Source organism: Diaporthe citri (assembly GCF_014595645.1).
Source record: "Diaporthe citri strain NFHF-8-4 chromosome Unknown scaffold_13, whole genome shotgun sequence".
NCBI classification, from domain to species: Eukaryota; Fungi; Ascomycota; class Sordariomycetes; order Diaporthales; family Diaporthaceae; genus Diaporthe; species Diaporthe citri.
The window spans coordinates 241,321-267,949 of record NW_025064858.1 but is presented as its reverse complement, the minus strand read 5'-3'; the positions used below and the strand labels follow the sequence as shown (position 1 = coordinate 267,949).

Below are 26,629 nucleotides of genomic sequence, written 5' to 3'. Positions count from 1 at the left end.
TCGGCTGCCTCGTCGAAGCGAAATCCTAGGTCACGGCAGATTTGTCCCCAAGCCTCGGACTCGCTGACCTGGTCGTATCCTCCTAGTCCCTCGACTGCCAAGTTTAAGTCGAAAAGGCTCAAAGATTTCTTTCTAAGAGCCGGCACGGATCTAAGTTGGCGGCCGTGTGTCTTGTGGAAGATCGCCAGGCCATCCAACCACGCCCTTGGGTTAATGCTTTTGACATCTTCCCGATCGGGCTCACCTTCTTCGGACTCTTCGTCGAACTCGCAGTCCGCCGGTAATGCTGAAAGAGAGATTTCCTCCAGGTGATCACTCATATGCTTTGTGATGGGAAGCTTACCCGGGCCTATTTCAACTCGACAAAGGGGGCAATCGATCATGCGCCAGTTTGGGTCCATTCCATGATGATGAGAGAGATGGGACATCCAATCTTTTCGAGTTCGGAATGTCTCACTGTCGAAGATACAATCCACTTCAAGACATATCCATGGCTCGAGGTCACCGTATATGTGCCGCTTCCAGGCGGTGTCAGTGACGATTTTGAGCCATTTACCACAGGCAAGGCACGAGAACGGCAGGCCTTCCTTAGCTCGAGCTGACAGTGGTGGCACTCCCACTTTTGTTCCTTCACCTGTGCCATATGACATGATCGTTTCTGCATATGCAGATGCCGAGACGGGTAGGGACGAGCCGATGCCAGAATCGTGGAACTTTGAGCTCGCACTGTCGGGCTTGGCTGAGGCTGTTTGGTCGGGTAGCACGCCACCCAGAGTGTTCGTAGTTTTCTGCTTTTGGCACCTCAAATAGCGTTCATAGTTAGCTTTTCCGAGCCTAGTGACTAACTTGTCGGGAGCCTTTGGAAACAGCACGCTGATTCTGTCGCTATAAGGCCGGTGGGGACTCCATCTTATCCGCGTGGTATCCAGAACGGCGGCCGGTTCAAGATCCTTTCGCAAGATTGGGCTGCAAAAAAGTGGCTCGAGGTCCAGGAGACACGTCGTGTCAACTTTCAAATCCTCCAGGATGTCATTGATGGAGTCAGGACTAGAGTCTGAAAATCCTGAATCTGATGAATTGTCACTTTCACCTTCCGTAACGGCCGCAGTGAGGGACCTGATGACCGAAATGGATTTGTTACCAGCCTCACCAAGACTGATGTCGACGTAGTTGATTAGTCCTGATGATAAAGGTCAACTGCTGCTGGCCAAGGTAACGTGTCGAGGAGAAGTGTAGATCTACCTACTCTCAGTCAAGGTTCGGCTGATACTCACAACGTATTTGCGAGTGTCGCGTTGCAGATCACCGGATGCTGCGAGGGTCGCATCCAACTTTCCATCGACTGCGCCATGCTCTACTGACCATATCTGCAAACGGCCGTAGCTCCTATTGAGACTGACCTCCATCATCTTCCATTTGGATCGGAAATCAGTGTTTGAGCGCAGGGCTTTCAAAATAATCCGGAACAGAAGTATGCATTCGTAGCACAGCTGGCCCAAATGACTGCGCTCTTCCACGTCCGTCCATAATGACTCCGCATCCTGGAGGTATTGTTGTACAAGGGCTGCGGTACTACATGCATCTTGAAACCTTAAAGACTTCATGACTGGGTAGGTTTCAACTCCCAGCGTCCTCGACAGGTAAGAGCGAGCGACAAGAAGATTATGGCAGGGAGAATGAAGCAAATTGGGGAGAATGGCGTTTACGAGAGATGGCCGGGACGGAGACCGTGCCTGTCAACTGCATTAAAGCCGTTGGAGTTTGTCACGCTAACTAGTGGGTTGCTCAACTAATAGAAGGACAAAGGAGAGAGGTGCAGTCTTAGCCAGAATGCTTCTCAGCACAGCCGCCCCGAAGGCCCTATGCTTGCACATGTGAATACACATGTGACGCGAGGTGCAAACGCTTGTGCGAAGCACCATCGCCTCCGAGCGTATTCCTAGTACAGTCATTGGAGCTTCTCACATCAATGTTGCAAGGTGGTCACCCGAGAGCATCAGGCCGCGGGCCACACGGCTACTCTCTAGCGTGCGCCCGATCAAGACAGATTGCCGGGAGATAGATTGCCGACGTGAACTTTCCTTTCACAGGGTTCAGCGCTATTTAGCAATATTCTTTGTCACTTTAGTAACACCGTGTGCAAAGGCCGTCCCTATTTGTAACTAGGCCTTTTTGTCTTTGAGATCTAATCCCCATCCATACCCATTCGAGCAAGGTCAGCCCAACAAGGACACATAGTTTGCGGGACCATAGCGGCACCGCCAAGCCTGTGGTCCTAACGGCAATGAACACTATGATCGCTACCCAATAGCAAGAGAAAACGATGATACTGGCTAAGCTGAGATGTTTCTGAGCACAGCGACCGTCCACAGATAGCAGACGCCTAGACATGATTCGGGCCTGTATTTTATTGATATGGACATGGTACCCCAGAATTGATCATAACTTAGGTACCGACCTCTTCGTCCTGCAAGCCTGTCTATCTCTGCACGCCATGGAACCGTTCGCCATTGCGTTAGGCGTCTTGCAACTCACATGCGTTATTGTCAATGTCTCATCGGTCCTAAAAAAGAAAATTGTCGTCTTCTGCCACTACTCTCGAGAAGTAAAACGAGTTTTCAAAGGGGTACTACGACAGAAAGAGAACTTTATAAACGAGATACACCTGCTCTTGAGGCTAGCCAAGCAGGGTGAAAATGACATTAAACGCATGCTCCAGGATGGGGACGACCCACAATGGAGTAGTCAAGAGCTACAGGCTGAACTCAATTCTGCATTTCCGAGGAATCTGGGCACTGTTAAAGATATCATGGAGCAGTTCAGATCAACACTGCAGGCTCTCCAAGATGAACTAGCATGCTTTGATAAGATAGAACGGATGGGTGCAGAGGTAAATAATGAAGATTGTGCAAGACACACTTCCAAGCTTCAAGCCCTGCTGTGTTCATGTGTTCAAGGTCTAATTCTCACACACAGAACGAGCGCCTGAAGGCCACAGTCTGCCGTTTACGCGAGAGAGTGAGCATCACCTGGAATAAAGAGAATTGGGAAAGACATATAAAGACTTTGCGAGACCTCAATAGCGATCTACGAAACCTCCGGGAGCAAGCAATGGAGATTCAAGAGCCAGTTCTCCGAAGCAAAGCACGTATCCGACCAGTTCATCAACTTAGCCAGGAATATGGCTCGATCGGAAAGGTTCGCAGGGCATCACATGCCTTCCACCAAGCTCTGGCCGAGGCATGGTTGAAAGAGATTTCAAAAACTCAGCCCGAAGGAATCAGACATAACGTCAAACTTAAGCTTGACACTGAAGTGCGAGACGAGGTCAAGATGGAAGTCGTAATCACCTACTACAAGCATGCCCAGTTACAACGGTAAGAGTGACACAACCTTTCACGTCATTAAATCTGACATTTATCTTAGAATGCCCATCCGAGCTGGCTTCATCAACCTTCACGTGAAGTCTCGCGTCATCGGTTTCTCGAAGTCTGGACTCAATACCCCACCCCCTTCCAGTGATGGGGGCCGTCGAAAGAAGCCTAGGGTTCGTTTCAATCTCGACGACGACCAAGAAGGCTCTGCAACAGTGTCTACTGTAATGGAAGCACAGGATCAAGGAAACGTTGATCTTGGAGACGCCCAAAGTATCTGCACGGCACTGCAAGGAACGAGCGTCGAATCCTCTGAATCAAAATGCCTAGGCTACCTTGATAGTTGTGGCAGTGACACTTTCAGGCACAGCTTCTTTGGAATGGCGGCACCGAGACCGATGTCAAAATCAATCTGTGTATCGACTGAAGATATTCTAAGCTATCCTCCTGAAACGTCTGCAACACTCGTCGACCAGCTAAGACTTGCACGCAGCTTCGCCATGGCGGTCTTGAAGTTTCACTCAACACCATGGCTAACAGAATATGTCTCCATCAGGGACATCTCGTTCTTCCGGTTCGATGATAGAGACCTGTCGAGTTGTATACGGACTGCGCATCTGAATTTTGATTTTCTTCAGACCTCCCTACGCGACGACTTTCCAATTCCAACCGAGGATGAAGGCAATAGTGGCGCCATCGAGGATGCAAAGTTGGCCCACGGAGTCCGTAACCTAACCCTCTGGGGGTTGGGAACAGTCATGTACGTGCTCCTTGAAAAGAATTTCGTCTTCCCCGATGTTCTCGCGACGATGACCCGACTTTCAAGGGCACTTCCAGAGCTGAAACCCTCACAAATCACCGAGTGGCAGCTCCAGGCAGTCTTTTCCCTCGAGTCCATTTTGCAATCGATCTGGGTATCTAACCTTGCAAAGGCTTCAAATAGGGACGTGGGCGAAACTAGAGTCTCCGGATGACGTGGTTGCAGTGCGCCGCCTCGCCCAGAAGGTGCCAGTACTGGGTAAGAGGTACCGAGATCTCACCCAGCAGTGCTTAGAGTGTGATTTTGCTGTTGGAAACGACCTATCAAGGCCGCGGCTCCAAGAGGCCGTGTATGAGCATGTTGTTTGTGGTTTGACGGATATGATCAACACCCTGGACATTGAGGAAGACTGAAATGCCCAGGTTTTGGTTCCGGGGGGGGAGGGGGGGAGGGGTTAAAGGTAACGGAACAGAGTATCACATAATTCATGATAGTGCCAACACATGGGACAATACATATAAAGAAAGAAAATATTTCTTAAACTCATAAAAACCTAAATATGCATTAGCACAGTGCAGGCCAACAATATCCGGCAAGATAGTGTTTGGACCTTGGGTCTTATGCCCACAACAGAGCAGGTTTTCTTGAATTATACTCCGAGTCTATTCAATGATCCTTAAGGGGAATACTAATTAAAAATTAAGAAGAAATTCCACGTTGTAAAAAGCTTTGGGGGGAATCATCTCGCCAGTTACTTTGATTTGAAAAAGACTGGCGGCAAAATACGTTGCCTCGTACCACAGCTTCCAAAAACACAATTAAAAATTAAAGATTTCAATTTTCACTCAAAGATCATTGGACTAGGGTATGAGAAACATATTGTCAGAAGACTTTACCAGTTCTTTTCTAGAGCGTGGCTCTGCGGCAGCTGCTCCTACGGTTGACCAGGTCTCCGAAACTGGTAAGCGGCTGCCTAAAATGTCATTAGCAGAACCCTCCTAAGAAGTCCATCAGTAAGCGAAAACCCCCCTTGTTTAAAGGCCGCTCTGCCCCACAAGACGATGATCGTGTGACAAGGAACCAGCAACAGATACATCATGGCCTCCTCTCACCACCTCATAAACCTCCACGACCATAGATCGCTTGCCAATGATACCGCCTCATCCTCATCTGTGAGCCTCGAGGGCACACATAAGCAAACGATCCTATCGAAAGTATTCTACAGCGGCAGACGAAACCTATTCAAATATGTCAGTGGCCTTTTGTTTCTCGGGTGAGTACGCTGCAAGATGTCTCTAACGCTGCTACATTGCTGAAATGGCTCTGTTCTCAGTTTCGCTGCACAATCTGTGTATCTGTATCCGCTCGAGGCTGGATTAGTCCGCATTCCCAACGACCCTTTCGATAACTGGTTTGGGCACGATGTTAGCAACACTAGGCCCGAGGTCTGGAGCGAGGAATGCCAGTTATTTTTGCGTAACGTTTTACCGGTGCCAGTTCATTCTCATATCGATTACGAGCGCCGGATTCCTCTCTTCGAAGCACTCGGGTCCGGGTGCATAAGCGTTGAAGCCGATGTCCACTTGAAAGACAGTGATCTTCTAGTCGGGCACTCTGACGCAAACCTACACAAAGATGTTACGCTGCGTTCCCTATATTTGGATCCCCTCCAACGTATTTTGCAAGCGCAGAACGTGGCGACTAGTACTCGACGCGGCGTTTTTAACCTCGCCCCTGAGCAAACTCTAGTCCTCCTCGTGGACTTTAAAAGCTCAGGGCCGGGGGCTTTTGCGGGGTTGGACGCCCAACTAGAATCATTGCGAGACCTTGATTTCCTCACGCACTGGAACGGCACGACTCGAATCATGAGGCCCCTCACCATCGTAGCATCCGGCAACAGCAATTTTGATTCTGTGCTTGCCCTGAATGAGACCCACAGGGACATATTTTGGGATGCCAAGCTCGAAAAATTGGTCGCCGGCGATGACAACTTAGATAACGAGTCGCCCACATACAAGTTCAACCAGTCGAGCTCTTACTTTGCCTCGACAGAACTCAGGAACGCCATGCTCTACGTCTCCCCCAGCGATACCGGAACATCCCCTACCCAACTCGAACAAGCAAGAGTAAGAGGCTTGCTCACACGATATTAGGATACTCCATCAGAACCTCCAAACTTGAGGGAGGTGGTATGGAGGGTTTTGGTTGACGCTGGCGTCGGGGTTTTGAACGTGGATGATTTGGGTGCGGTGAGAGCAAGGGCCTAGGCGGTGGGAAGCCTTGGACAGGGCACCACCCATCCCATGATTTAGTTTACCGTTCCAGGGATAGGTAAGATATATAGCGAGATTCAAGCAACTTCAGAAAGGCTGAGATGGTTGAACAAAAGAGCAGGGTGCTGCCGCGTGGGCGACACCAATAACGTGAACGTGACATGGATCTTTCATCGATACGGATATGCTACTCCAAAATGGGTCAAACTCGAGTATTTTTCCTCTACATCCGTCGAGCCTGCCTATCTTAATACACCATGGACCCATTATCGATGGCGCTGGATGTCTCGCAGAACTGGCAACCTGACGATATCTCAGAAAAGCCTGATGCTGGATCAGCACAAAAGAAGCTAATCGGACCCTGCAAAACACAGCTTTGAAAATAAATTTTATACCCACATTCCCCATACGTTGAGTTTAATTCCGGCATGTCCTAAAGCCTAGTATTAGCTCCATCATACATCGCGTGAAACTTTGTGACCGAGATAATATGGAATCACTAAAAAGACAAGCTGAAAGTCCATGCCCCAGATACTTAACACTATGCCTGTACCTGCTGCCGTACGGAATCAACAGTCTGACCGATCAGATCTCATGGACAGAGAGACATACTCATGTAAAGAACGAGCGAGCTGCGGCCAGGGCATTCTTATAAGTGGGAAAAAGAGGCGAATGATTTGCTTACCAGACCACGAGATATTAACACGAGCATCTGGGTCCCACCATTTGGGCGAGACCTCGAAGCCCATCAAGAGTCCCCCAAGCCGCATCGAGGAGCAGTCGAACGGCTGGATCCCATATTCAGTATATGCAACACCACTTTCTTGTACGAGCTCCTTGGCAACCCAGCGACCCCGATAGCCGGCGATGTCTGGATGGTGCGTCGCGTTCGTGGGGCTATCAAGCTCGAAGAGATCCAACTCGGCGCTGTTTGCGCCATCATCGACGGCAGATTGCGGATGGGGATCGATGCGGAAAGCCAGCTGGCACAGGAAACTTCCCTCGTTGATGTACGATGGAAACCGGAAGTTGACGTGTGTATGGAACTGCGTGGTCGACGTCTGGATCGCGATGCCGGAGCCGTCTGGCGAGATGACCGGTGTCAGGGTCGAGTTGTCGACTGTGAAGGTGCTTTCGGGATGGACCTCTTCAAAGTACGGCGTGCCGTGCAATGGAGACAATGCATTTCCGTTTGTAGGCACGAATGAATTCCCAAGTGACCGGCCGAAAAAGCCCAAGGAGGGCAGTATTATCGAGAACCTCGCCATGACAAGGAACGTTCAGAATGATTACTAGTAGTTGCTTGTGTTCCAACGAGTGCCAGACGCCCTCTTAAAAGCTTTTGAAAAAGCCCCTTGTTCCTCCCCGATTGCACAGCTGTTCTAATAGTTTCAGCTGCATTGCAGGTCGCTTATCTCGGGGCAGGTGTGGCCAGGCAGCGTGATCAGTAAGCCTCTACGAGTTGACCTATTACTTGATAGCAATATCACTTTTCACTCAGCTGACTGCATCTATTTTTGATCCTGCTCGAAAATCAATTCCAAATTTTGTGGCTTTGGCGTACAACCTAGCAACTATCTGCCGCAACCTGTGCGCCTCTAGTCTTTTCCTGGCCTTGGTAAGTTTATGTGTAAAATGGAGGTGCTCGGGTATCAAATACGGACACCATCATCGTTGAAAGGAATTATGGGTGTGCACAGGCTCACTTCTATGTTGGTGAACCGTCATTTAATTGGCACAATATTTATCCATTCGCAATGCAATGGTTTCATGACACTTCAGGATTCGGGATTGGAGGCAAGGCTCAAGTGGTCTCAGAGCGACAGCACATTGATAAGGTCGACTTCACGTCAACTTACCTGATCAAGAAATGCCTATGAAGCTTCCGTTTTAGTTTGATAATCGTAAAAGCCAACACGACAATAACTTACAAATGCATCGAGATCCAGCCAGTCTGAAGGCTGCCAGTGAACAAAGGAGTCACCAAATGGAGCCGCAAGGTTGTTGCCAGTCGTGCTTCCAACGAGTTGTCCCATGGTGCTGGGTTCGTTGATCGGGCAATGAATCTCATTGGACGCCAGGTCCAGATCTTGTTCCAGACCCACCTGGGTGGACTGCGTGTTCGACACAGTGGCATTGCTGGCTCGGGCCTCAACTCTCAGCTCCTCCAGAATGACACTATATCTCCGGCTCGGAGAGTTCATGGCTGTTGCTTGATCAAGGTGGATGTGACATCGTTCGGGGAGTTGGAAAAGTCTCTCGTGCACTATTCCAGGGATATCATCCTGGTGTTTGTCCTGCTGGATCTTCCAAACGCAGACCACTGCGAGGGCGCAAAAGGTCACGCAATGGGTCCACCAAAACGCACGGAAGATAAGGCCCTCTTTAGCAATGGAGTCCACGGTGCGCAAGGCTTGCTGGGCCGCCATGATGCAGTGTCGGATGGCGTCGGCTCGTAATGTACCAGAGTCTGAGTGAGGCTGGGATGTCCAGTGGTTTAGAAGGAAAGAACGGTAAAGGTGCATTACAGCATGACAGTATGCTACTTTCAGTGCGATGGCTTGGCGTCGGAAGCTCCTGATCAGCGTCGAGGGCTTGACCGTGCTTAGGAACGGCGGCAGGTTTGCGTGCCAGTTCTCTAACTCCTGCGCAAGGCGGAGCGTCGCATCTCTTCGTTGGTTGCCAGGTTTGGCTTTGATGCTATAAAGCTCGTGAGAAACGCGGCCAACTATGCGCGAGAGCTTTACATTGCACGCGAAAGCATCAATGGCGCAGTCGTTGCTGTCATCGTGTGACCCGCGCCCGTCCATCGACATGTCTGCATCATTGACGCCGTCAGGGTAGTCCTGGTCGAGGTCGTCATCATGGAAGTGTCTTGGTCGGCCCGTCACGACCCCGAGGTACTTTTCTAGTATGTAGGCTGTCCAGAATGTGCGTTTGCGACATTGCTTGTAAACGTAATCTTGACTCGACAAGTCACTGCGGCCCTTTCGACCCCGACGGTGCATGCCGAGGGCGGATATTATCTGCAGCAACGAGCCAAAAGTATACCATGCCCGGTTCATGCGACATGTCATCAATAGATAGAAAACCTGTACCAGTCTTGCTTGCGCTGATTCGAGCTGAGGTAAACCGACCTCGGCGTCCGTCAGTCTCGTGGATTTCTGGAATAAGCTGTCGCACTCGGCAAGAGAGGCCTCATCGTCTCAGAATCCGCGAGACTTTTGCCTTGTTAAACGTAGCCACTGCTAAGAAACCGAAAAGAGTTGCCAGTCTGGCGTGACCAACGCCTCCTTGCAGCGCCCTGCCTGCGAATGCATTTGCTGCCACAGTCTCATACCAGGATTGAACGCTCGGTCTATGCAAAGGTCTGTATGTGGCAACGCAGACATCGAAATAGAGGTCGAGCAGCTCGATGGCGTCGTGTCGATTAAGTGTCTGGAAGTACGATCCCAACAACCGGGCTGTTTCACCGGGTACGCCCAGGCTGAGTCCAACGATGGGTCTGTCGCCGGCTGCAATAAGTGGCTGAAGTATATTGCACTCCTGCTGGTCTGCTCCGGCAAGTCTATGGTGACTTGAAAGGCGATTACGAGCCCGATGGAGAAAAGAAAGGCCCGAAGTTGTGTCAACGTACTGTCCATGGACCTCTGCAGAGTCGAGCTCTGGCGAACTTCTCGACTGGGTTCGTGTGAATGATTCTTCCTGTACAATTGGCTCTTGAGTAACCGTTGGGCCAGTGAATTCTAGAGCGCTGACAGGTGTGGGAGCAATGGCCATCCCTAAAGCGTTATGGCTGGGCGTAGAACCCGGAGGCGTTGGAGGACGGCCACGCATGGACTGAGTCTCATAAAGGCATCTCCTCCCTCCCTTGGCGCAGCTCGTACATGGTCTGGTACCAGAGCACTTAACCTTCCGAGCCTGGGACATGTCAAAAAAGGGCCCAGAACCAATCAACTAGGGCTTTTGCGGGCAGAGCATACCTTGCACAAATCGCAGGCTCGCGTAGTCTTGGAGACGCGTCGCCCCAGGCGCCCCGGGCTCTCACTCACCTCAGTCCCATCTGCCTCTTCGGACACTCTCTGGCGTTGCGATGGAGGGCCGACGGGCAGCTCCTTTCCTCCGCGAGGCATCGCATCTGTCCGGAGGCACTGGTCGACACTGTGCTCCCTGCTGTTCCAGTGGGTGTGGATGATCAGGAACCCGAAGGCGTTCGGCGAAATGTGCTGGCAAGGAGAAGAATCCGAGGAGCTGGGCTGCCCGGGGACCCCACACGTTTGGCGAATCTTCCCCGCAAATCCGAGGTCAGACGATTTCTTATTCTTTCCAGGCCGTGCAGTGGGCTGAGAATCCCCGTGCAAGTCAATTTTTCGTCACGGTTCACATGTCCCACGCCGTCATTGATAATAGAACTGACTCCGGTGCAGTGGGCTGTCTACTGTCGGTCATTTAAGTTTGCATGGGACGTTATATCCGGATCCCGTGCGTGCCGCTCTCCAGGGCTGTCGCAAAGCAAAACAGCGAGCTCGCTGAGTCGTCCACGAGGCATAGTGTGACCAGCTTCATGGCCTGCTCGCAATTACTTCATAACGGCAAAAAGCAAAAATGGGAATGGAGCAGAAAGAAACAGATCTAATGATAGATCGGTGCTCGGTATTTACAAAGTATACGTAAGTAGAGGATTCCCACCGTTTTCTTTTCCGCCATATTAAATACGTTCGAATGTATGAAATCGCTTTAAACGTTTTTATCATAGACATTCATTTATTTCATGTCTCAAGCAATTATATTTGCACGCCTAACCATGCCCCTAGCATTGAGAGTCAGGCAGCATCACCAAACCTATATTAGTATCACCGTTCATGACGGAAACTTAGCATACACGCTTATAATGTGAAATGAAAGATATTCAGTAAAAAGAATTGGGCATTCGAATTGAGTATGCGAATTGGGATTGCGAGCTGGGCGTGCGAATTGGGTGTGGGTGTTGGTTTATGAGTGCTGGCGATGTGCGGGTGTGCCTTCCGTTTTAGAGGATGCGAATCTCTGCATTTATAACAAAACACATTTCTACTTCCACATTATTGGAGACATCGGAGTTGACATTCACATCAGAAAATGAGAAGAATATGGCGAGCATGTAAGTCAACCGTCACGTAAGACTGCAATGTTAAGGGGCCTTGAGATGATTGCGAAGTTGTTTTATTTGCGGGGTAATCTACGGGACGGCGATGGGCATTGGAATGCAAAACATTCCAGAGATCGACGGGGTAAGATGACAATTTAGATGCGAGTGTTTGACTTACCTTCAGGTACTGACGTGAAATGACAAGCTTCCTAGCCTCCTAGTTACTTAGGTGAGGTTGATAGTGAAGTCGAAGATATCAAAACCGCCGACTGGGTCAAAGTGACAGCTTGCGATTCTCTTACCTCCGAACTTGTCGGCATACTCGTTGAGCATTTTCTGCACGCCAGCCATGAACGGGGTTCGGGTCAAAAGCAATTGGAAAGCCTGGTCCGTTGGTCTGAGCGTCAGCTGTTCGTACTCATCCGCCACACCCATCATGTCGTACACCTGCTCGATGTAGCCCTGGAGGTTCTCCTCGATCACACCAGTGTACTTGATCTGTTTAAGGTGCTTGAGGTCTCTGTGTTCGACCAGTGACCAGTACGAAACGATCTGGTCTCGAAGACTGAGCTTTGCCGCCTTTGGACGGGCGTCTATGTCCGGGTGGTTATTGAAAGCACGCGGAATCTTGAGTAGTGTCCTGTCCTGTGTGACAGTAAAGGTGTTGACGGGGACCATAGGGTCTACAGCGGCTTGGTGGTAAATGTTACAGTGTTTCTCATGACCAGAGAATACCACCTGCTTGAAGCCTCTGGCGTTGGGATCAACGACATAGCCCCACTGCTCGAAACTCTGAATGCTCTTCGCCATGGTTGTTTGTGCTGATTCTTGTGTTGTGATCGAAATGTTAGCCAAGCTTTATGCAGTGGTGTAGACAAATTGGTGACTGCAAGGTAAGGAACATTTCTGAAGTGAGCTTTTATAAACAGCATGCGAGCCAGGAAATACAATAGAGTCCGTATCGTAGATATTGACAATGCCATTGTTACCAAGACACCATCCTTGTCCTCGTCTATTCGCTAGTAAATTTGCTCTAAGCCATACTATAGACTTGAAGTAGGGCGCCGTGTATAGTGCTGTTGCATGGAGCTTGTTGCCCATGGCTGGGAACAAAGGAATTGACTTACACAACAAATGAACACGGCCCGGCGACGTCTAATGTAATATCAGCCCGTACCTTATGAAGTCTTTGTCTCTATTCTGAATTACTTTCTGACGGCTCTTACTTCATTTCTCTCATAACAATGAAAGACGACATTGGTTTAACATTATTAGTGGAAGTGAGTATATGGGTAAAGATCAGAAATTACGTTCTAATCGACTTTAAAATCTGCTTTCATGAATAACTTAAGTTTTGTAGGTTTGTAATAGTTTCTACGTAGGCCTCGCGACAGAGCTTGGTCAAGGTACCGCTGCCCACTGCAAGTCGTGAAATGTGTTTGGGATATTTCCTGTGGCAGCAAATTAGGCTTCCCTGCAGAGAGGTCAAGCAATCTACTATATTGATGAGGATGAGATACGGGTTAACACGTGTCTGATGATTGCAACACCAGGACGTTCGTCAGGGATGTTTCTTCTTCAGGGAGTTCTCAATCATTTGCCGTTTAGTATAATTGATTTCATCGTTGTCGAAAGCGTTTTGATAACGTTAAATGCAATTTCGTAGCTCGCATAGTCCATCAGCACTACGAATTCACGCCATTTACTGGCAAGCACTGCCCGGTCATGAAGCTTGACCAGTCAGAAAGTAGGAAGATGATAACATCCGCAATATCAGTCGCATACGCCATCCTTCCTCTGGGTATCAATGCAACTTGTGCTTTACCCACGGCAACGCTAGGGTCATCTTGTGGCGCGCCGGCAACAATAGTTTCAGCCAGCGGAGTATCAGTGGCACCTAAACTTTGTCAATGGCCGGTCGCATGAAAGAGGTTTACATGACCACTTACCTGGAGCAACCAAGTTCACGCGTAGCTTAGGAAAGTCCCGTGCCCACGACCTAGTGAGTCCGAGAACAGCGTGTTTTGAAGCCGTGTACGCAGCCATCCCAGGCACGCCGCGACGAGACGCCCCGCTTCCAACAATGACGATTGACCCTTGGCCGACGCTTCGTACCGCACCGGCAATGACACCCGGCGTCTCGATATCGTCTTGGGCTGACATTCGGCGCATGGCCTCGGTTGCCATATTCCAAGTTCCCGTCACATTGAAATCCATCGTTCTCTGATATACTTCGTCGGTCCCGATCTTGCCTTCCCAGGCGCCGACACCTGCAGAATTCACGAGTCCATCGAGCCGTCCGGGTATGGAATCCAAGAAAGATTGCGCGTCCTGACGCTCCGTTACGTCGCATTGAAGTGTCGTATGGCATTCATCTCGATTCTGGAGCTCCTTTGGGGCCTGAGGACTGATGTCTGCCACGTACACAACTGCACCGAGTGCAAGCAGTGTCTTGACGACTGCCAGTCCAATCCCAGAACACCCTCCCTGAGAGCATTTGAGATATTACCATGTGCTCTCGAGCCTGATGCCTTCCGGACTCACCGTGACAGCTATTTGACGCCCGGAAAAAGACAGAGACGCTTCCATTGCGATATTAGAATTGCCTTGGTGTGTGTTCAGGTGCCGCAGCGGGGGCTGACGGCCGCTGCCTAATAGTAATCGCACAACCACGTGATTGGCGAGGAGCCATTTCCCCCCTCCTGATTACCTCACGTTGAAAACTTGCAGATCTTTCTCGAAGCTCAACTGGCGGAAAAGAGCGAAGCGCCCGGGTGGATACACACTCATCGGACATGAGAGTGTTGTAGCACGACGTCCTAGCCCCGCTCTGTCACGCCTTGTCGTGCATAGATCTGTCAACATTAGGTATTCGCAAGGGTGAATTCGTCAGCCACAATGCCCATCTAGGCGCGTTTAGATTACGGTTGAGCAATTCAGCAATTGTGTCAATAGTACTGAGTGTCATACTACAAAAGGTTCTGAACCCTTTTTCATCAGCTCGCCACTAATCGGATGTTGGCACATACACCTCTTGGGGACTTAGTTTCTGCTTTTCAGTAACTCATATCAATTTCGGCGAAAACGGGGAACAACATGATGTATTGCGTGCTGGTTCGTGCTGGACTTCTGCTCCGTCCCAACCATCTTATATTACTAAACAACTAGCATATGAAAGCGGCAAAGGGCTTACTGATACTCGTAGAGAACAATCTTATGGTATCTTTATACAATTCTGCAGGCAAGAAAGCTACCCCAGGCTTGCGAGAGAAGAGTATCACAAACGATCCGGTTGGGAAGCATAGTCTATTGTGTCCTAAGGTCATCACTGCAGCCAGACTCTACTCGACCTAATCTGAGGAAAGACGATATCATTCACTTGACATAATCTCCATTCTCTCAATCACAGACTCGTACCGTCTCTTCAGTCAGATTGAGATCCTCTGATGAATGACTGGGTCCGATACGAAGATGATTTAGCTACAATTGGGACATGTTGTGTATTGGGTTGAGCTAAATTCAAGCAATGGAAGATGCGAAATCAGCGGGCTGAAAAATGCACCCGGGTTAAGATGTGTGTGTGTTCTTCCGGCCACTGATTTCGGTACAAAGATAAGACCTGTGGAAGGGATATTCATTTAACGCTAAGTGGCATCGTTACCTGCTCATGCCGTGACCTTATGAGGCTCAATCCATTGCCTGCGCTACAGAAGTTCGGGCCGAAAAGGTCGGGGGCGGCCCCTGTGCTTGAGCCGCAGGATTCCGGGCCGAAATCCCCATTACAAGCTAGGTGTTAAATACAGAAAATTCGGGTCAGATGTCCGCTACCAGTCAAATGACAAGTTGTGTGAATGCTCCCTCATGCATGCATGTTCTATCGAAGGACCTCGTCAAAGGAGTATTACTTTTTTTGCCCTCGTATCTTTCTCTCTCTGGGGACTGTAGGCTTGTCCTCAACCCAAAGGCTTCGGAGCCGCCACCAGACTGACTGATCCACCACTTGCCGCACTTCCCCTCGAGTCAGCGTACGCCCACCCAGCTTCCACAATACGCCCACCCAGCTTCCAGCGTTAGCCCACTTAGTATAAGGAAATTAGTTGCATGCGTTATAAAATATTAGTACTATAAGGTTATTAATAAAGCATAATTATAGCTATCTTAAAGAGGTCCTATAGCTACCCCTTTATTTGCAACTTAAAAGTTACTTTTGCCCTTTTACCCTTTGCGCCCTCTTTTACCCTTTGCGCCCTCTTTTACCCTTTGCGCCCTCTTTACCCTCTATGCCCTCAGCGCCCTCTGCCGCCCTCGGCGCCCTTTACCGCCCTCGGCGCCCTCTTCTGCCCTCTGCACCCTCTACGCCCTCTACGCCCTCTAAGCGCTCTGCGCCCTCTAAGCGCTCTGCAGCCCTCTGGGCGCTCTGGGGCCCTCTGGGGGCTCTAGGGCCCTCTGGGCTTTTTAAGCTTATATTTTTAAAGTATTGCTTAAATTAGAAAATAGCTACCCTAGCTTCTTATATATAGGGTAAACTTAGAAAAGTATTTAGTCTTATTAATATAATATTAAGAAAAGAAAGTACTGGGTAGACCAACGCTAAAAGCTAAGTGGGCGTACTGTGGAAGCTGGGTGGGCGTACGCTGACTCCTTCCCCTCTCCACTTGCGCGATATTATGCCGACATCATTGCCACCATTGGACGCCGCCTGGGATCCGACCCTCGAGGCTGATGACTGCGATGAATATTGCTGGACGCCCTTGCAACTTGCCGCGAGATGCGGACAAATAGAACGAATCGAGGAAATACTCGCCTCTAACCCAGCTGCCGTAAACGAACCACCGCGCGGTTATTATGGCCAGACCGCCATCCAGGCTGCATGCATGCATGGTCACCAACAGGCCGTGCAGATCCTCGTCGACGCCGCGGCTGATCTCAACTTCTGCGGCGGCAACAACTTTCAGAGGAATGCCTTACAGATCGCCTGCGGACAGGGAAACGAGGAGATCGTCGATATCCTGCTTAAGGCAGGTGCCAGGGTCAACGAGGTAATGACACCATCTGCAAGTCGCCCACAAGCGACTCCGGGGCTCTCCGTTGTGACGCGGTATAACGGCAGGACGGCACTACAGGCTGCATCGGAGCGAGGGCACATGCATCTGGTCAGCCGCCTCCTGGCACTAGGTGCAGATGTAAACGCTCCTCCGTCACCAACAGCGGGCTACACGGCAGTGCAAGCCGCAGCCGGTGGCGGCTTCACGGAGATAGTCAAGCTTCTCCTCCAACATGGGGCCGACATCAACGGCGCTTCGGCAAAATACAAGGGATACACCGCTCTTCAGGGTGCATGTTTGGGAGGCCATGTTGACCTCGTCGACCTTCTACTTCAGGAAGGTGCCGATGTTCATGCTTTGGGGGGCATCTACGGAGATGGAATGGCTTTGCATGCGGCAGCTGAGAAGGGCCACGTAGAGATTATTGAGCGCTTACTAGCGGCCGGTGCAGACTTAAATGCCTACAGCAGCAAGAGACGTAGAGGACAGACAGCGCTTCAGAGTGCCACGGTTGGGGGTCATGCCAGAGCAATCCAGCTTCTACGAGACAATGGTGCCATCAGAAGGACCGGAGGTGGCCTCCTCTTTTCCTGAGTACCAAGAGCAAGGACTGTTTTTGAACAGGTGATGACCACTAGCCACACTGTCTCGACTACACGCTCGAGGTAATGGACTTCAACGATAGAATGAGCTCGATGTCACATGCTGACTTCAATTCCAAGAGTATTCTCTGCACAGCGGACGACCCAATATAACAGCAGTCTTTGTTTACCAGCAGCACCACGGCGCCTTTCATTGTTCTGAGGACGTCCATCGCTGTGGTGATAATAAGCGACTCATTCAGGGGATAGGAGCTATTGAAGAAGAGTCACTACCAACAGTTCCTGGGCATAGACACGAGCAGTCGTTCCTTTGAAACTCAGGAATGTGCATGTTCACTTGTGGAAGGACTCAATGTAGGTTTCACGTACACAAAATTCTTTTCCAGCAAATTGGGCTTGGTTTGATTCGAATTGCATATTACATGAAGACGCTCTCATCATCAAAATTACCAGCATGAGATAATAGTCCAGCGACTGTCTAGATTTGAGAGTGACCCCCTGCTTCTACGCGAGACAAGAGGAGCTCCCCGATGAGGCTCATCTTACACCTTTCGAGGTTTGAGGTTCACTTCTAATGGTTTTTGCTCCCAAAGAACGAAAACCTTCTGGTCAATCCATTGCTTGCTCTCTTCCAACAGTTCCAAGTCGTACTTCCAGAAAATGGAGGCTGCGATCCATCGCGTCTGAAGCAAAGCCATACTAATTCACCAAAAGTTAGCACTTGGGACAGAAGCACAGTGTCAGACAGATGGGTATCACAGAAACTTACGGCTTCCCGATACAGCTCTTAGGCCCAAGAAGGAACGGCTGAAACGCCGCCTGCTTGTCCTCGGCAAAGTCAGCGTCCTCGTCCAGCCAGCGCTCGAGCCGGAAGGCGTGGGGGTCGTGGAAGTTCTCGGCAGACTGCGACGCAGCACAGGTGGGCACGACGACGCAGCTCCCCTCGGGGACGAACCCGCCGCAGATGGTGGCGCCCCCCTTGGGAATCAGCCGCGGCAGCGGCGTGGGCAGCGGGCTGTGCAGCCTCTGTGCCTCCTTGATGCAGGCGTCGACCCACTTCAGCTGCGGCAGGCGCGAGGTGTCTGCTATGTCTGCCTCGGTGGCATACGCGGAGCGCACCTCATCGACCAGGCGCTTGTATGCATCCGGGTGCTGTAGAAGGAAGAAGACCAGCGCTACCAAGCTCGTGGTGCTCGTCTCGCTGGCGGCCAGCCACAGGTGGCTTGCGTTGAGGAAGAGCTCCTGGTCGTTCAGCGTCTCCTTGCCCTGCCTGCTGTACTTGATCATGTCGTCGCGGGCGTCCACGCCTTTTGTGAGCCGGCGGGCGACACGCTCGTTGGTCACGCCCTGGTGCTTTTGCAAGACGGGCTGGATCAGGTACTGGATGATGTTGTCCCAAAGGAAGCGGAAGCAGCGTAACTGCTGCAGGCCCGCGACCACCTGCCCGATCTCGGTGAGGTTAAGCACACCTGCTACGAAGCCGTGGGCCTTGCCGTCTCGTGTCATGTTGAAAGGCTCGCCAAATAGGAAATCGTTGGCTGTGTCGACCGTGACGAATAGCAGCAGATCTTGCATGTTGGCTGGGGTCTGAGCTGCCGCGTGTTCATCCAGACGGTCCATGAGCATGTCGATGTACAACTTGATCATGGGAGTTAAGAGCTGCAAGGTTCCGTCCGTAAACGCGCGGAGCAGGATGCGGCGGTGTCGCTCGTGCTGGTTGCCATTGGAGGTGAAGATGGACTGTTCGTTGCTCGTGACGGCCTGATAGAGAGCCGGGTGCTTGTCGAATGCGTGGCGGAGGCCTGCAGGCGTGTGCACGTCACGTTGCGCTTGCGAGTCGGCGTAGCTGATGTGATCCGGGCCAAAACGCACCACGGGGCCGTATTGCCGGTGCAGGTCCACCAGGTATGTGTTCCATCCGCCGCGGACCATAGCCCAGACGAAGGGGAGTGGAGATGCTGCCGCGAACCACGGCCCTGGAAGATGCCTCAGGGGGCTGAGGAAGAGGTTGTAGAGACATGTTGTGACAAAGTACACTGCAGTTATGGCGCCGATTGCAGTGAACACTGCCTTTGGGTCCGACATGATGCGCCCGCTCACGGACGACACCATCGACGTGCCCTCGAAATACTTTTCCATTTTGCCTATACCACCGGTGTTAGAATGAGTGTCGAAATGATCGACCTTGGTAATTGTCTTCTCACTCCGAGGGGGCCGCCACCTATGTCGGCTCCCAGTGCACGGTCGAGCTCATGGGCCCGAATCGCATCAAATTACCAGGTGGATATAGCTATAACCGGGTTCTGCAATCCTAGGGCTTCTCGTCCGGTAGCCTTTCGCAGTTGAGAAGACGGCGCCGTCACGCTGGTGCTGGTTCCGAGTACTGTCCCGCGTTTCCAGCCGTGCTATCATTTCGCTATCCAGCCCCTCGGAACTGTTTCTCGGTGAGGTCATCTGGGAGATGTCATTGGACGAATTATGTTATTCTTGTCTTATTCGGATCGTGCGCCAATCCTAAGCCGGCTTGGGTAGTTAGGGATTTGTGGTGCTTCAGGTACAGTGGATTTGTACATGCGTTGCTTGCCACAGTGGGTAATAGGGTGGGTATACCTGACTGCGTGTCGGTGTCTAACATGATCGCCTTCTCGGAGGCTGTACCAAATAAAATACTATTTATCACAAAAGAGTGACAGATTCAAAAGGAGACCCGGTCTCTATCTCTAGAAGTAAGAAGAAAAGGAAGAAAGAAAAGTCCTCAAACTCCAAGAGCGACAACTTACATCATGGAGCACATTTACTCTAAGACATTGGAACCTGGCGAATATCGGACATTTGGATTCTGCCAGGATCCCCGGCACATCCCCCGCCGACACAAAGACCAGCATCTCGCGCGCGCTGGTTCACGGCAGGCGAAAACAGAATGCGAGGCCCTGATCGGCCACCATCACCGCCCAACATGCGAGTCCAGCGTTGGCCACTCGGTCGCCATGGTGATGCCAGAGTGCATACCGTCGCGCATCGAGACCATGGGCTACTTCATGGAGGCAATTTTCTACATGGACAATATCGCGGAGCCCGGGTCTCAAGACGACACGGGCAGCCTTGCGAATGAGTGGGCAGAGACTATGCCTGGCTCTGGAGATAAGACAAGGACCATATCAAATTCAGAAACCAAGGCGGGTAAAAAGTCCAACACGGGAGCAAAACAAGTCGTGGCAAAACCAGCGCTTCAACTCCTCCTCATCGATCCAGATTGCGCCAAGAACGTAATGCAAGCGTGGAAGGAATGGGCCAAAGGATTCAACAAGCCTCGTCGCTTCGACAGCGTCGAGCAATACATGCAATACCGCGTCGTCGACTCAGGGACCATCGTTGCTGTACACCTCGTGAACTGGGCCATGGGCTTGAACATCTCAGTCGAGGAGCCGCGGCGGATCGAGGATATCGTCGACCATACCGCTCGAGCCCTCTCTTAACAGAACGATTTCTTTTCCTTCAACTAAGAGCACGATATGTTTGTTGAGCTCGGCGGGAGTTCGATAGGCATCGCGAACGCAGTCTCCGTGTTGGCCGACACGGAGGGGCTGGATCTCAAAGAAGCCAAGGAGAAGGTCGCACAATTGGGCCAGGAGCATGAGAACGCCGTTTTGCGGCTAAAAGACGAGCGATGGGAGAAGATGGACCATAAACTCCGTGTCTGTCTTGATGGAATCGTGGACATGGTGGTGGGGAACTTGGTCTGGAGCGCCTCATCCGACCACTATTCGTCCCATCGCAAAGAGAAAGAGCACATGGAGCTCCCAGTACGTTCAAAAAATTACGAGAGGAAAGAGTCCACCGTCCAGGTGTCTCTGGTGAGCCTGCCAACCCCTCCACACGACTCGGACCATGAAGACGACTCGAGTGACTCCACAGGATTGATCGGAGAGCCAGTCGAGAGTTTGGAAGCTGGCATGAAGAAGTTACTGGAACAGGACGTGCGACCCCCCCCCCCCAAAAAAAAAAACCATTGAACTGGTGAGCATTCCATGTTGGGTGACGAACTCGTCTTGGCACCAATCAAATACCTGGAATCCCTCCCCTCAAAGGGCTTCCGTGAAGCCATTGTCGACGGCATGGACGGCTGGCTCCACCTCCCGACCCGATCCATTTCCACCATCAAAGACGTCGTCAAACACGTGCACATGGCTTCGCTTTTGTGCGACGACTTGGAGGACTCGTCCCCCTTGCGAAGAGGGCAGCCTTCAGCGCACACCATCTTTGGGGCACCACAGACCGTCAACTCTACCAGCTACCTCCGGACGCTGGCCCTGGACCGCCTGTCGGAATTGCAAAATCCCCATTGATTGAGGATTTTGATCGACGAGGTCCGCCAGATGCAGATTGGCCAGAGCTGGGATCTGTACTGGACCGCCGCGCTGGAGTGTCCCCGCGAGGAGTCTAAGAATGCTACAATGAAGTGGCTGCACTCGTCCCGCAAGCGTATTAGACTAGTTTCTTTCCGGATCTGTCTCCGGCAAGCCGGAAATCTGACCAATCGCATAACACCATTTCCGACGTCTTTCCGATTGGTCCACGCCCCCCTTGAATTCCGGCGCTGGATGGCAGGGGTTCATGACACCGGAACTTTATTCCAACTCAAGCCTGTGCCATTTAACTGAGATGCGTATTCATCCATCTCGGTTAGGCGTAGCCGCATTACGGTGGTTGTTACCCACCTACCCCGACGGGACTATCACAACGGCCGGTCCGAGTCGCCATTGATTGACACTTAAGAATTATTCCGTGAAGAGCCGCCAAGGCTGACGGCTTGGCTAACATGACCTGACAAGAAAAACGGCGACGCAGAAGCAATAGCATAGCACATAGAATCGTATCCATTCGCAAGGAGATCTCATCCCACGCAAAATCGATATCGCTCAAAATCGCGATAATTCAAAAATTGCCAATTTCAACAAAGGCCACGAAGGCCTGAAGAACGCATTTGTACTGACGCCCACCTCGCTGGAGGATCCAGTACTGTTCAAATTCCAGGAGGGTCTGAACACTATCGAAACGTAGTTATGGTGGAGTACAAAAGGAAGAGCTACTGAGCCATGTTTCGCGCGTGGTAAGTCTGGCACCAAAGAACACCAGTACGACTCAAACATCAAATCTAATCATAGATCTCAATTATAGAGAGATGAGGCATGGGCAAAGCACACTTTCCCATGCATCGGGATGCTCGCCTTCCTTGACTCTGGCATCTCGAAGCTGGGCATCTATCCGGAGATCTTGGACCGCGTCAAGGCCGGAGAGGGTCTGATCGACTTTGGAACCTTGTTTGGTCAGGACCTGCGACGCCTGGCCGCTGACGGCGCGCCAACAGAAAACCTGTACGCCACAGACATCGAAGGGCTCTTCGGGAGTCTCGGCTACGATCTCTTCCGCGACTCTGGCCGCTCCAAAGCAACCTTCATCGAGGCCGACGCGCTTGACACGTCGCGCACGACCTCGCCGCTCCTCTCCAACCCAAAGCTGCTGGGCAAACTGTCTGTAATCCACAGCAGCCACTTCCTGCACCTGTTACCGGGAGAGGACACGCTCACAATAATCTGCGACGTGTTTCTTCCGCTGCTCAATCTCGATGGTCCAGGTGCTCTGATAGTAGGCCGGAATGCGGGTCTCAAAGAGGCACGACTTGTCAAGACGCTCGTGCAGCCCCAGGGTACCAGGGTCAGCAACCCGCTCGAGAGCTTCTCGCACAATGAGGAGACTTTGGGGGAGCTCTGGAAGGAGGTTGGGGAGGGGACAGGTACGAAGTGGGATATCCAGATCAATGAAGAGCTCTCTGGGAAAGACGACGTCGCTGCATCGTCTGAGAAGAGATCTGCGTCGCTGAGATTGTCCAGGGGGGCGCTGAAGTCGTAATTAGAGAGATCATCCGGCGGAGTGATAGCAGTTGTTTGTGTGATATTTGGTGCCAACGTCCTGAGGTTGAAATTTGGGGATGTCGTAGAAAAGGTAGAGTAGCGACATTCAATTTTTTGCTTCTGCATCGGGCCATGGTCAGACAAGCAAAGTTCAAGCGGTGGAATACGACCTACCTTAACGTTGATTTCTCGCCAAGAACGTGTTGTATCTCCTCACGCATCCAGTCCTGGACCTCTGGGAAAGCTGCCAGCAGGTAGAACGTAAAGTTCAACGAACGAGCCGTGGTATCGTGGCCGGAGAACTGATATGCAAACATGTTTCCAAATACCTCCTGCTCCAAGATGCCGAAACCATTCGACTCCTCTGACTCGACGAAGGCACGAACAAGGTTTGCCATCAACGTCCCTTCTGTGGTACCCTTTTCCCTCAAGCCATCTTTTGCCGTCTCAAAGTCGTTTTTCATGTGGATTTGGAACGATCTGAATCCCTTCCCGATACGAGCCAGGTTGGCGGGCCACTCTATCCGGCCGAGGACTTTGGCTCCAAGCAGGAAAACAACGAGAATGTTTTCGAGGATCAGACGAAGACTTGTGTGATACCCAACTAGACCATCCCCATCTTTTGTAGGACCACTGTCATCCTGGTCTTCGTCTTCGCTACCAGCAACAGCGCACGATCTGCCAAACCCAGCACTGACCAGAATGTTCAGAGCCACAGTCTTGTAGTCCCGGGCAGTGGTCTTGACCCCCTTCGGCCCTGCAGCTTTCCAGTAACTCAGAACCTGCTCAGCCTGCCTCAAAGCCTCGTATCAGGCGAGCCTGTTCGTCTTCTCCGCGAACGCGGCTGCAGTGACCTTTCGATGACGCCGCCAGTCCTCGCCCGTCGCCGTGATGACATTCGGCCCGAAACAATTGAGCATCGCCTACAGCTCCGTCGGCCTCTCGATGCTGCCCTGGCGCTCGCCGTAAAAGATGCCGTACAATTTCTCCCCATCGAACGTGTAGAGCCAGTTCTGGACAGGCGTGACAATGACAAACCCGGGGCCGTATTCTGGGAACATGCTGTGCTTTTGTGCCCACTCCCAGCCGCTGTAGCCGATCCGACTCACAGTGTTGCCGAGGCCGAAGGGCAGATGTCTGAACCATGGGGCGGCATGCCGACCAATAACTAACCAGAGGGGGTTGGAGTAGCTCACGGGGACGATCAAGATAGGAATTCCTATTGTTTGTGCTTTCGAGTAGTTCCTGGCCAAAGCAGATATTGCGGATAGGAAAAGCAACAGGGGTCCGAGCAGAGTTAACAAAAGCAATGAAATCACGGCCATGGTTCCAAATACTGATGTGACGACTGCCTGAAAATGTCATGACATTCAGCAGTGTTATGTATACTAGTCGCACAATAATATTGGCCGCCGGGTGTGCATACCATCGATGCCGGGCAGGGGCAGAATGTAAACACTCGGAGGGTACAAGTCCGGACCGGAAAAGCAGACCAAATCCTCCAGATATTGCCATGGACACTTCTGATTGGCTGGTGTTCCGTGTCCATCGTCTGAGTAAAGAAAATAAACTCTTAAATAAATGTTTAGTCTAGCACATATAAGAATTCAATATTTAATTCGTCTACACCGAATAGTCTGGAAAATACGTATAATTACTGTGCAAACCAATTGGCTGTTGTCACAACTCAGAGTCTTCCCAAATCCCTGCAGACTCGACCCTCGACGCAACTGAACCATGAGTGGGAATTCGAGTGGGCCAGTCCCCATGTCTTTGACTTCAACGGCATTGGAATCACTGTGTCAAGCTGCGGCAATGAGCTCCCTCTCAAGCGCGTGGCTCCTTGCCGGGTTACTCATGACAATCACCTGCATCTCATACTCGGCCCATCATCTCAACGGGCGCCGCAGTCGAAAGCTATCAGGAGGCGTGAAGCTTAGCACCGGGTGGTGGTTCAAAGAAAGGCTACGATGGCTGTCCCACTCACCATCTGTGCTCGCGTCCTGATACGACTACCTAAAGAACAAGTCTGCGCCCTACGTCCAGATCACCATCGAGGACGGCAAGCAAAACGTCGTCTTCAACCACCGCTACATCAAACAGCTCCCGTCCCTCCCCGATGACTACCTCAGCTTCGACGAGGCCGCTAAGAGTCTCACTGCCGGGAAGTACACCAAGATCTCCAACGTGCCCCAAGGTATCGGGCAGGACGCGGTCCGCGGGGAGCTGACGGCAAATCTGCCCCGCGTCGTGGGATACATGGCGACTGAGGTCGAAATTGCCCTGCGCAAGATGCTGCCGCAGACGAGGGAGTGGGAGCTCCGCACTTTGAGCGAGGTCGTCATGGAGCCGATCGCGCAGGCGTCAGCTAGGGTCTTCGTGAGACCCAAGCTGTGCCGGGACGAGGCATGGATGAGCATCATGAGAAACTTCACCCACATGGCCGCCGCGAGCCTGCAGGCCGTCAAGAAGTGGCCGGCGCTTTTGCATCCCTGGGTGGCGCCTTTCATGCCAGCGTTGAAGACTGCCAAAAGGACATGGGCTGAGGGGAGGAGGGTCCTACGCGAGGCTACCGAGACCGAGGCATTAGACGACAGCAAGGGCGACTACATCAACGAATGGGTGGCCCAGCGACATCCCGAGTGGGCGGCAGATCTCGTCCAGCAGGTCGACTTTACCTTCACGCTGTCCATGGCGGCGCTGCACACCTCCGAGATGACGACTACACATCTGCTTCTGGACCTCGCCTCGCATCCCGGGATCGTTGAGGAGCTGGGGGCAGAGATGGTGACTGCTCTTGCGGAAACGGGCGGAGAGATGAACAACAGCTATATCCATAAGCTTCAGAAGCTTGACAGTTTCATGAAGGAATCGCAGCGATTGAACCCCCTGACTCCTTACACGTTCCAACGACTGGCGATGAGGGATTTCGAGCTCGAGGACGGCACATTTATCCCACGGGACACCTTTCTCGCGCTTAATGCATCGCAGGGCTACATGGATGCAGAGCTGTGGTTTGACCCTGATACATTTGATTCATTGCGTTTCTATCGTCTGAGGCAGGCGGAAGGAGCGCAGAACTCACACCTCTTCGTGACGGCCAACGCGCGACACACGTCGTGGGGACAGGGGAAGCACACTTGTCCAGGAGGTATGTTGACCTCTGTGGTGATTGCGTATTGGGATTCCAACATTCCCCAGCGGCGTAACAAAATGATTCAGAGTTTGCTAACATTTCCCCTGCCATCGATTTAGGATTCTTTGCCGGCCACATGATAAAGGTTATCCTGAGAAAGCTGTTGCTGCAATATGATGTCGCCCTGGAGGAGGGGACTACGAGGCCGAAAAACGTCGTGTTCGGTGCGGCTGTTCTCGCTGCGCCCAAGGCAAACCTGCGGTTCAGAAAGAGGATGTCGTGAAATTGTATTGTATTACGCCACGAGACTATATTTACCTACATCATATCTGTATTATATCAGACTTAAGTTCAATATATTATGAGCTCTTAACCGTTGCGTTCCCTCCACTCCTCTCT

At 51.5% G+C, this 26,629-nt stretch overlaps 13 protein-coding genes across 13 annotated transcripts; 7 read left to right on the top strand and 6 right to left on the bottom strand.

The window, feature by feature from the left end:
* Window positions 1–3,333: 3,333 nt before the first annotated feature.
* INS49_004805 (uncharacterized protein) lies at window positions 3,334–4,348 on the top strand (the record flags this gene model as incomplete). The annotated part of the gene is made up of 2 exons (XM_043165593.1): window positions 3,334–3,377; window positions 3,427–4,348. The coding sequence occupies 2 exons, from the start codon at window positions 3,334–3,336 to the stop codon at window positions 4,346–4,348; spliced, it is 966 nt and encodes a 321-aa protein (XP_043017722.1).
* Window positions 4,349–5,231: 883 nt separating this feature from the next.
* INS49_004804 (uncharacterized protein) lies at window positions 5,232–6,287 on the top strand (the record flags this gene model as incomplete). The annotated part of the gene is made up of 2 exons (XM_043165592.1): window positions 5,232–5,407; window positions 5,468–6,287. 2 exons carry the CDS (start codon window positions 5,232–5,234, stop codon window positions 6,285–6,287), a joined length of 996 nt encoding a protein of 331 aa, XP_043017721.1.
* Window positions 6,288–6,654: 367 nt separating this feature from the next.
* On the bottom strand, window positions 6,655–7,675 carry INS49_004803 (uncharacterized protein; the record flags this gene model as incomplete). The annotated part of the gene is made up of 2 exons (XM_043165591.1): window positions 6,655–6,731; window positions 7,093–7,675. The coding sequence occupies 2 exons, from the start codon at window positions 7,673–7,675 to the stop codon at window positions 6,655–6,657; spliced, it is 660 nt and encodes a 219-aa protein (XP_043017720.1).
* Window positions 7,676–8,281: 606 nt separating this feature from the next.
* Window positions 8,282–9,415, bottom strand: INS49_004802 (uncharacterized protein; the record flags this gene model as incomplete). The annotated part of the gene is made up of 1 exon (XM_043165590.1): window positions 8,282–9,415. One exon carries the CDS (start codon window positions 9,413–9,415, stop codon window positions 8,282–8,284), a length of 1,134 nt encoding a protein of 377 aa, XP_043017719.1.
* A 2,345-nt stretch (window positions 9,416–11,760) lies between these two features.
* Window positions 11,761–12,345, bottom strand: INS49_004801 (uncharacterized protein; the record flags this gene model as incomplete). Its single annotated transcript, XM_043165589.1, has 1 exon — window positions 11,761–12,345. The coding sequence occupies one exon, from the start codon at window positions 12,343–12,345 to the stop codon at window positions 11,761–11,763; it is 585 nt and encodes a 194-aa protein (XP_043017718.1).
* Window positions 12,346–13,220: 875 nt separating this feature from the next.
* INS49_004800 (uncharacterized protein) lies at window positions 13,221–13,722 on the bottom strand (the record flags this gene model as incomplete). Its single annotated transcript, XM_043165588.1, has 2 exons — window positions 13,221–13,432; window positions 13,485–13,722. 2 exons carry the CDS (start codon window positions 13,720–13,722, stop codon window positions 13,221–13,223), a joined length of 450 nt encoding a protein of 149 aa, XP_043017717.1.
* A 2,480-nt stretch (window positions 13,723–16,202) lies between these two features.
* INS49_004799 (uncharacterized protein) lies at window positions 16,203–17,174 on the top strand (the record flags this gene model as incomplete). Its single annotated transcript, XM_043165587.1, has 1 exon — window positions 16,203–17,174. One exon carries the CDS (start codon window positions 16,203–16,205, stop codon window positions 17,172–17,174), a length of 972 nt encoding a protein of 323 aa, XP_043017716.1.
* A 550-nt stretch (window positions 17,175–17,724) lies between these two features.
* Window positions 17,725–19,321, bottom strand: INS49_004798 (uncharacterized protein; the record flags this gene model as incomplete). The annotated part of the gene is made up of 2 exons (XM_043165586.1): window positions 17,725–17,881; window positions 17,952–19,321. The coding sequence occupies 2 exons, from the start codon at window positions 19,319–19,321 to the stop codon at window positions 17,725–17,727; spliced, it is 1,527 nt and encodes a 508-aa protein (XP_043017715.1).
* A 644-nt stretch (window positions 19,322–19,965) lies between these two features.
* Window positions 19,966–20,658, top strand: INS49_004797 (uncharacterized protein; the record flags this gene model as incomplete). The annotated part of the gene is made up of 1 exon (XM_043165585.1): window positions 19,966–20,658. The coding sequence occupies one exon, from the start codon at window positions 19,966–19,968 to the stop codon at window positions 20,656–20,658; it is 693 nt and encodes a 230-aa protein (XP_043017714.1).
* Window positions 20,659–20,694: 36 nt separating this feature from the next.
* On the top strand, window positions 20,695–21,528 carry INS49_004796 (uncharacterized protein; the record flags this gene model as incomplete). The annotated part of the gene is made up of 2 exons (XM_043165584.1): window positions 20,695–21,159; window positions 21,205–21,528. The coding sequence occupies 2 exons, from the start codon at window positions 20,695–20,697 to the stop codon at window positions 21,526–21,528; spliced, it is 789 nt and encodes a 262-aa protein (XP_043017713.1).
* An 874-nt stretch (window positions 21,529–22,402) lies between these two features.
* INS49_004795 (uncharacterized protein) lies at window positions 22,403–23,092 on the top strand (the record flags this gene model as incomplete). Its single annotated transcript, XM_043165583.1, has 1 exon — window positions 22,403–23,092. One exon carries the CDS (start codon window positions 22,403–22,405, stop codon window positions 23,090–23,092), a length of 690 nt encoding a protein of 229 aa, XP_043017712.1.
* A 172-nt stretch (window positions 23,093–23,264) lies between these two features.
* INS49_004794 (uncharacterized protein) lies at window positions 23,265–24,419 on the bottom strand (the record flags this gene model as incomplete). The annotated part of the gene is made up of 2 exons (XM_043165582.1): window positions 23,265–23,787; window positions 24,022–24,419. 2 exons carry the CDS (start codon window positions 24,417–24,419, stop codon window positions 23,265–23,267), a joined length of 921 nt encoding a protein of 306 aa, XP_043017711.1.
* A 412-nt stretch (window positions 24,420–24,831) lies between these two features.
* Window positions 24,832–26,513, top strand: INS49_004793 (uncharacterized protein; the record flags this gene model as incomplete). The annotated part of the gene is made up of 3 exons (XM_043165581.1): window positions 24,832–24,855; window positions 25,141–26,245; window positions 26,350–26,513. 3 exons carry the CDS (start codon window positions 24,832–24,834, stop codon window positions 26,511–26,513), a joined length of 1,293 nt encoding a protein of 430 aa, XP_043017710.1.
* Between the last annotated feature and the right edge of the window lie 116 nt (window positions 26,514–26,629).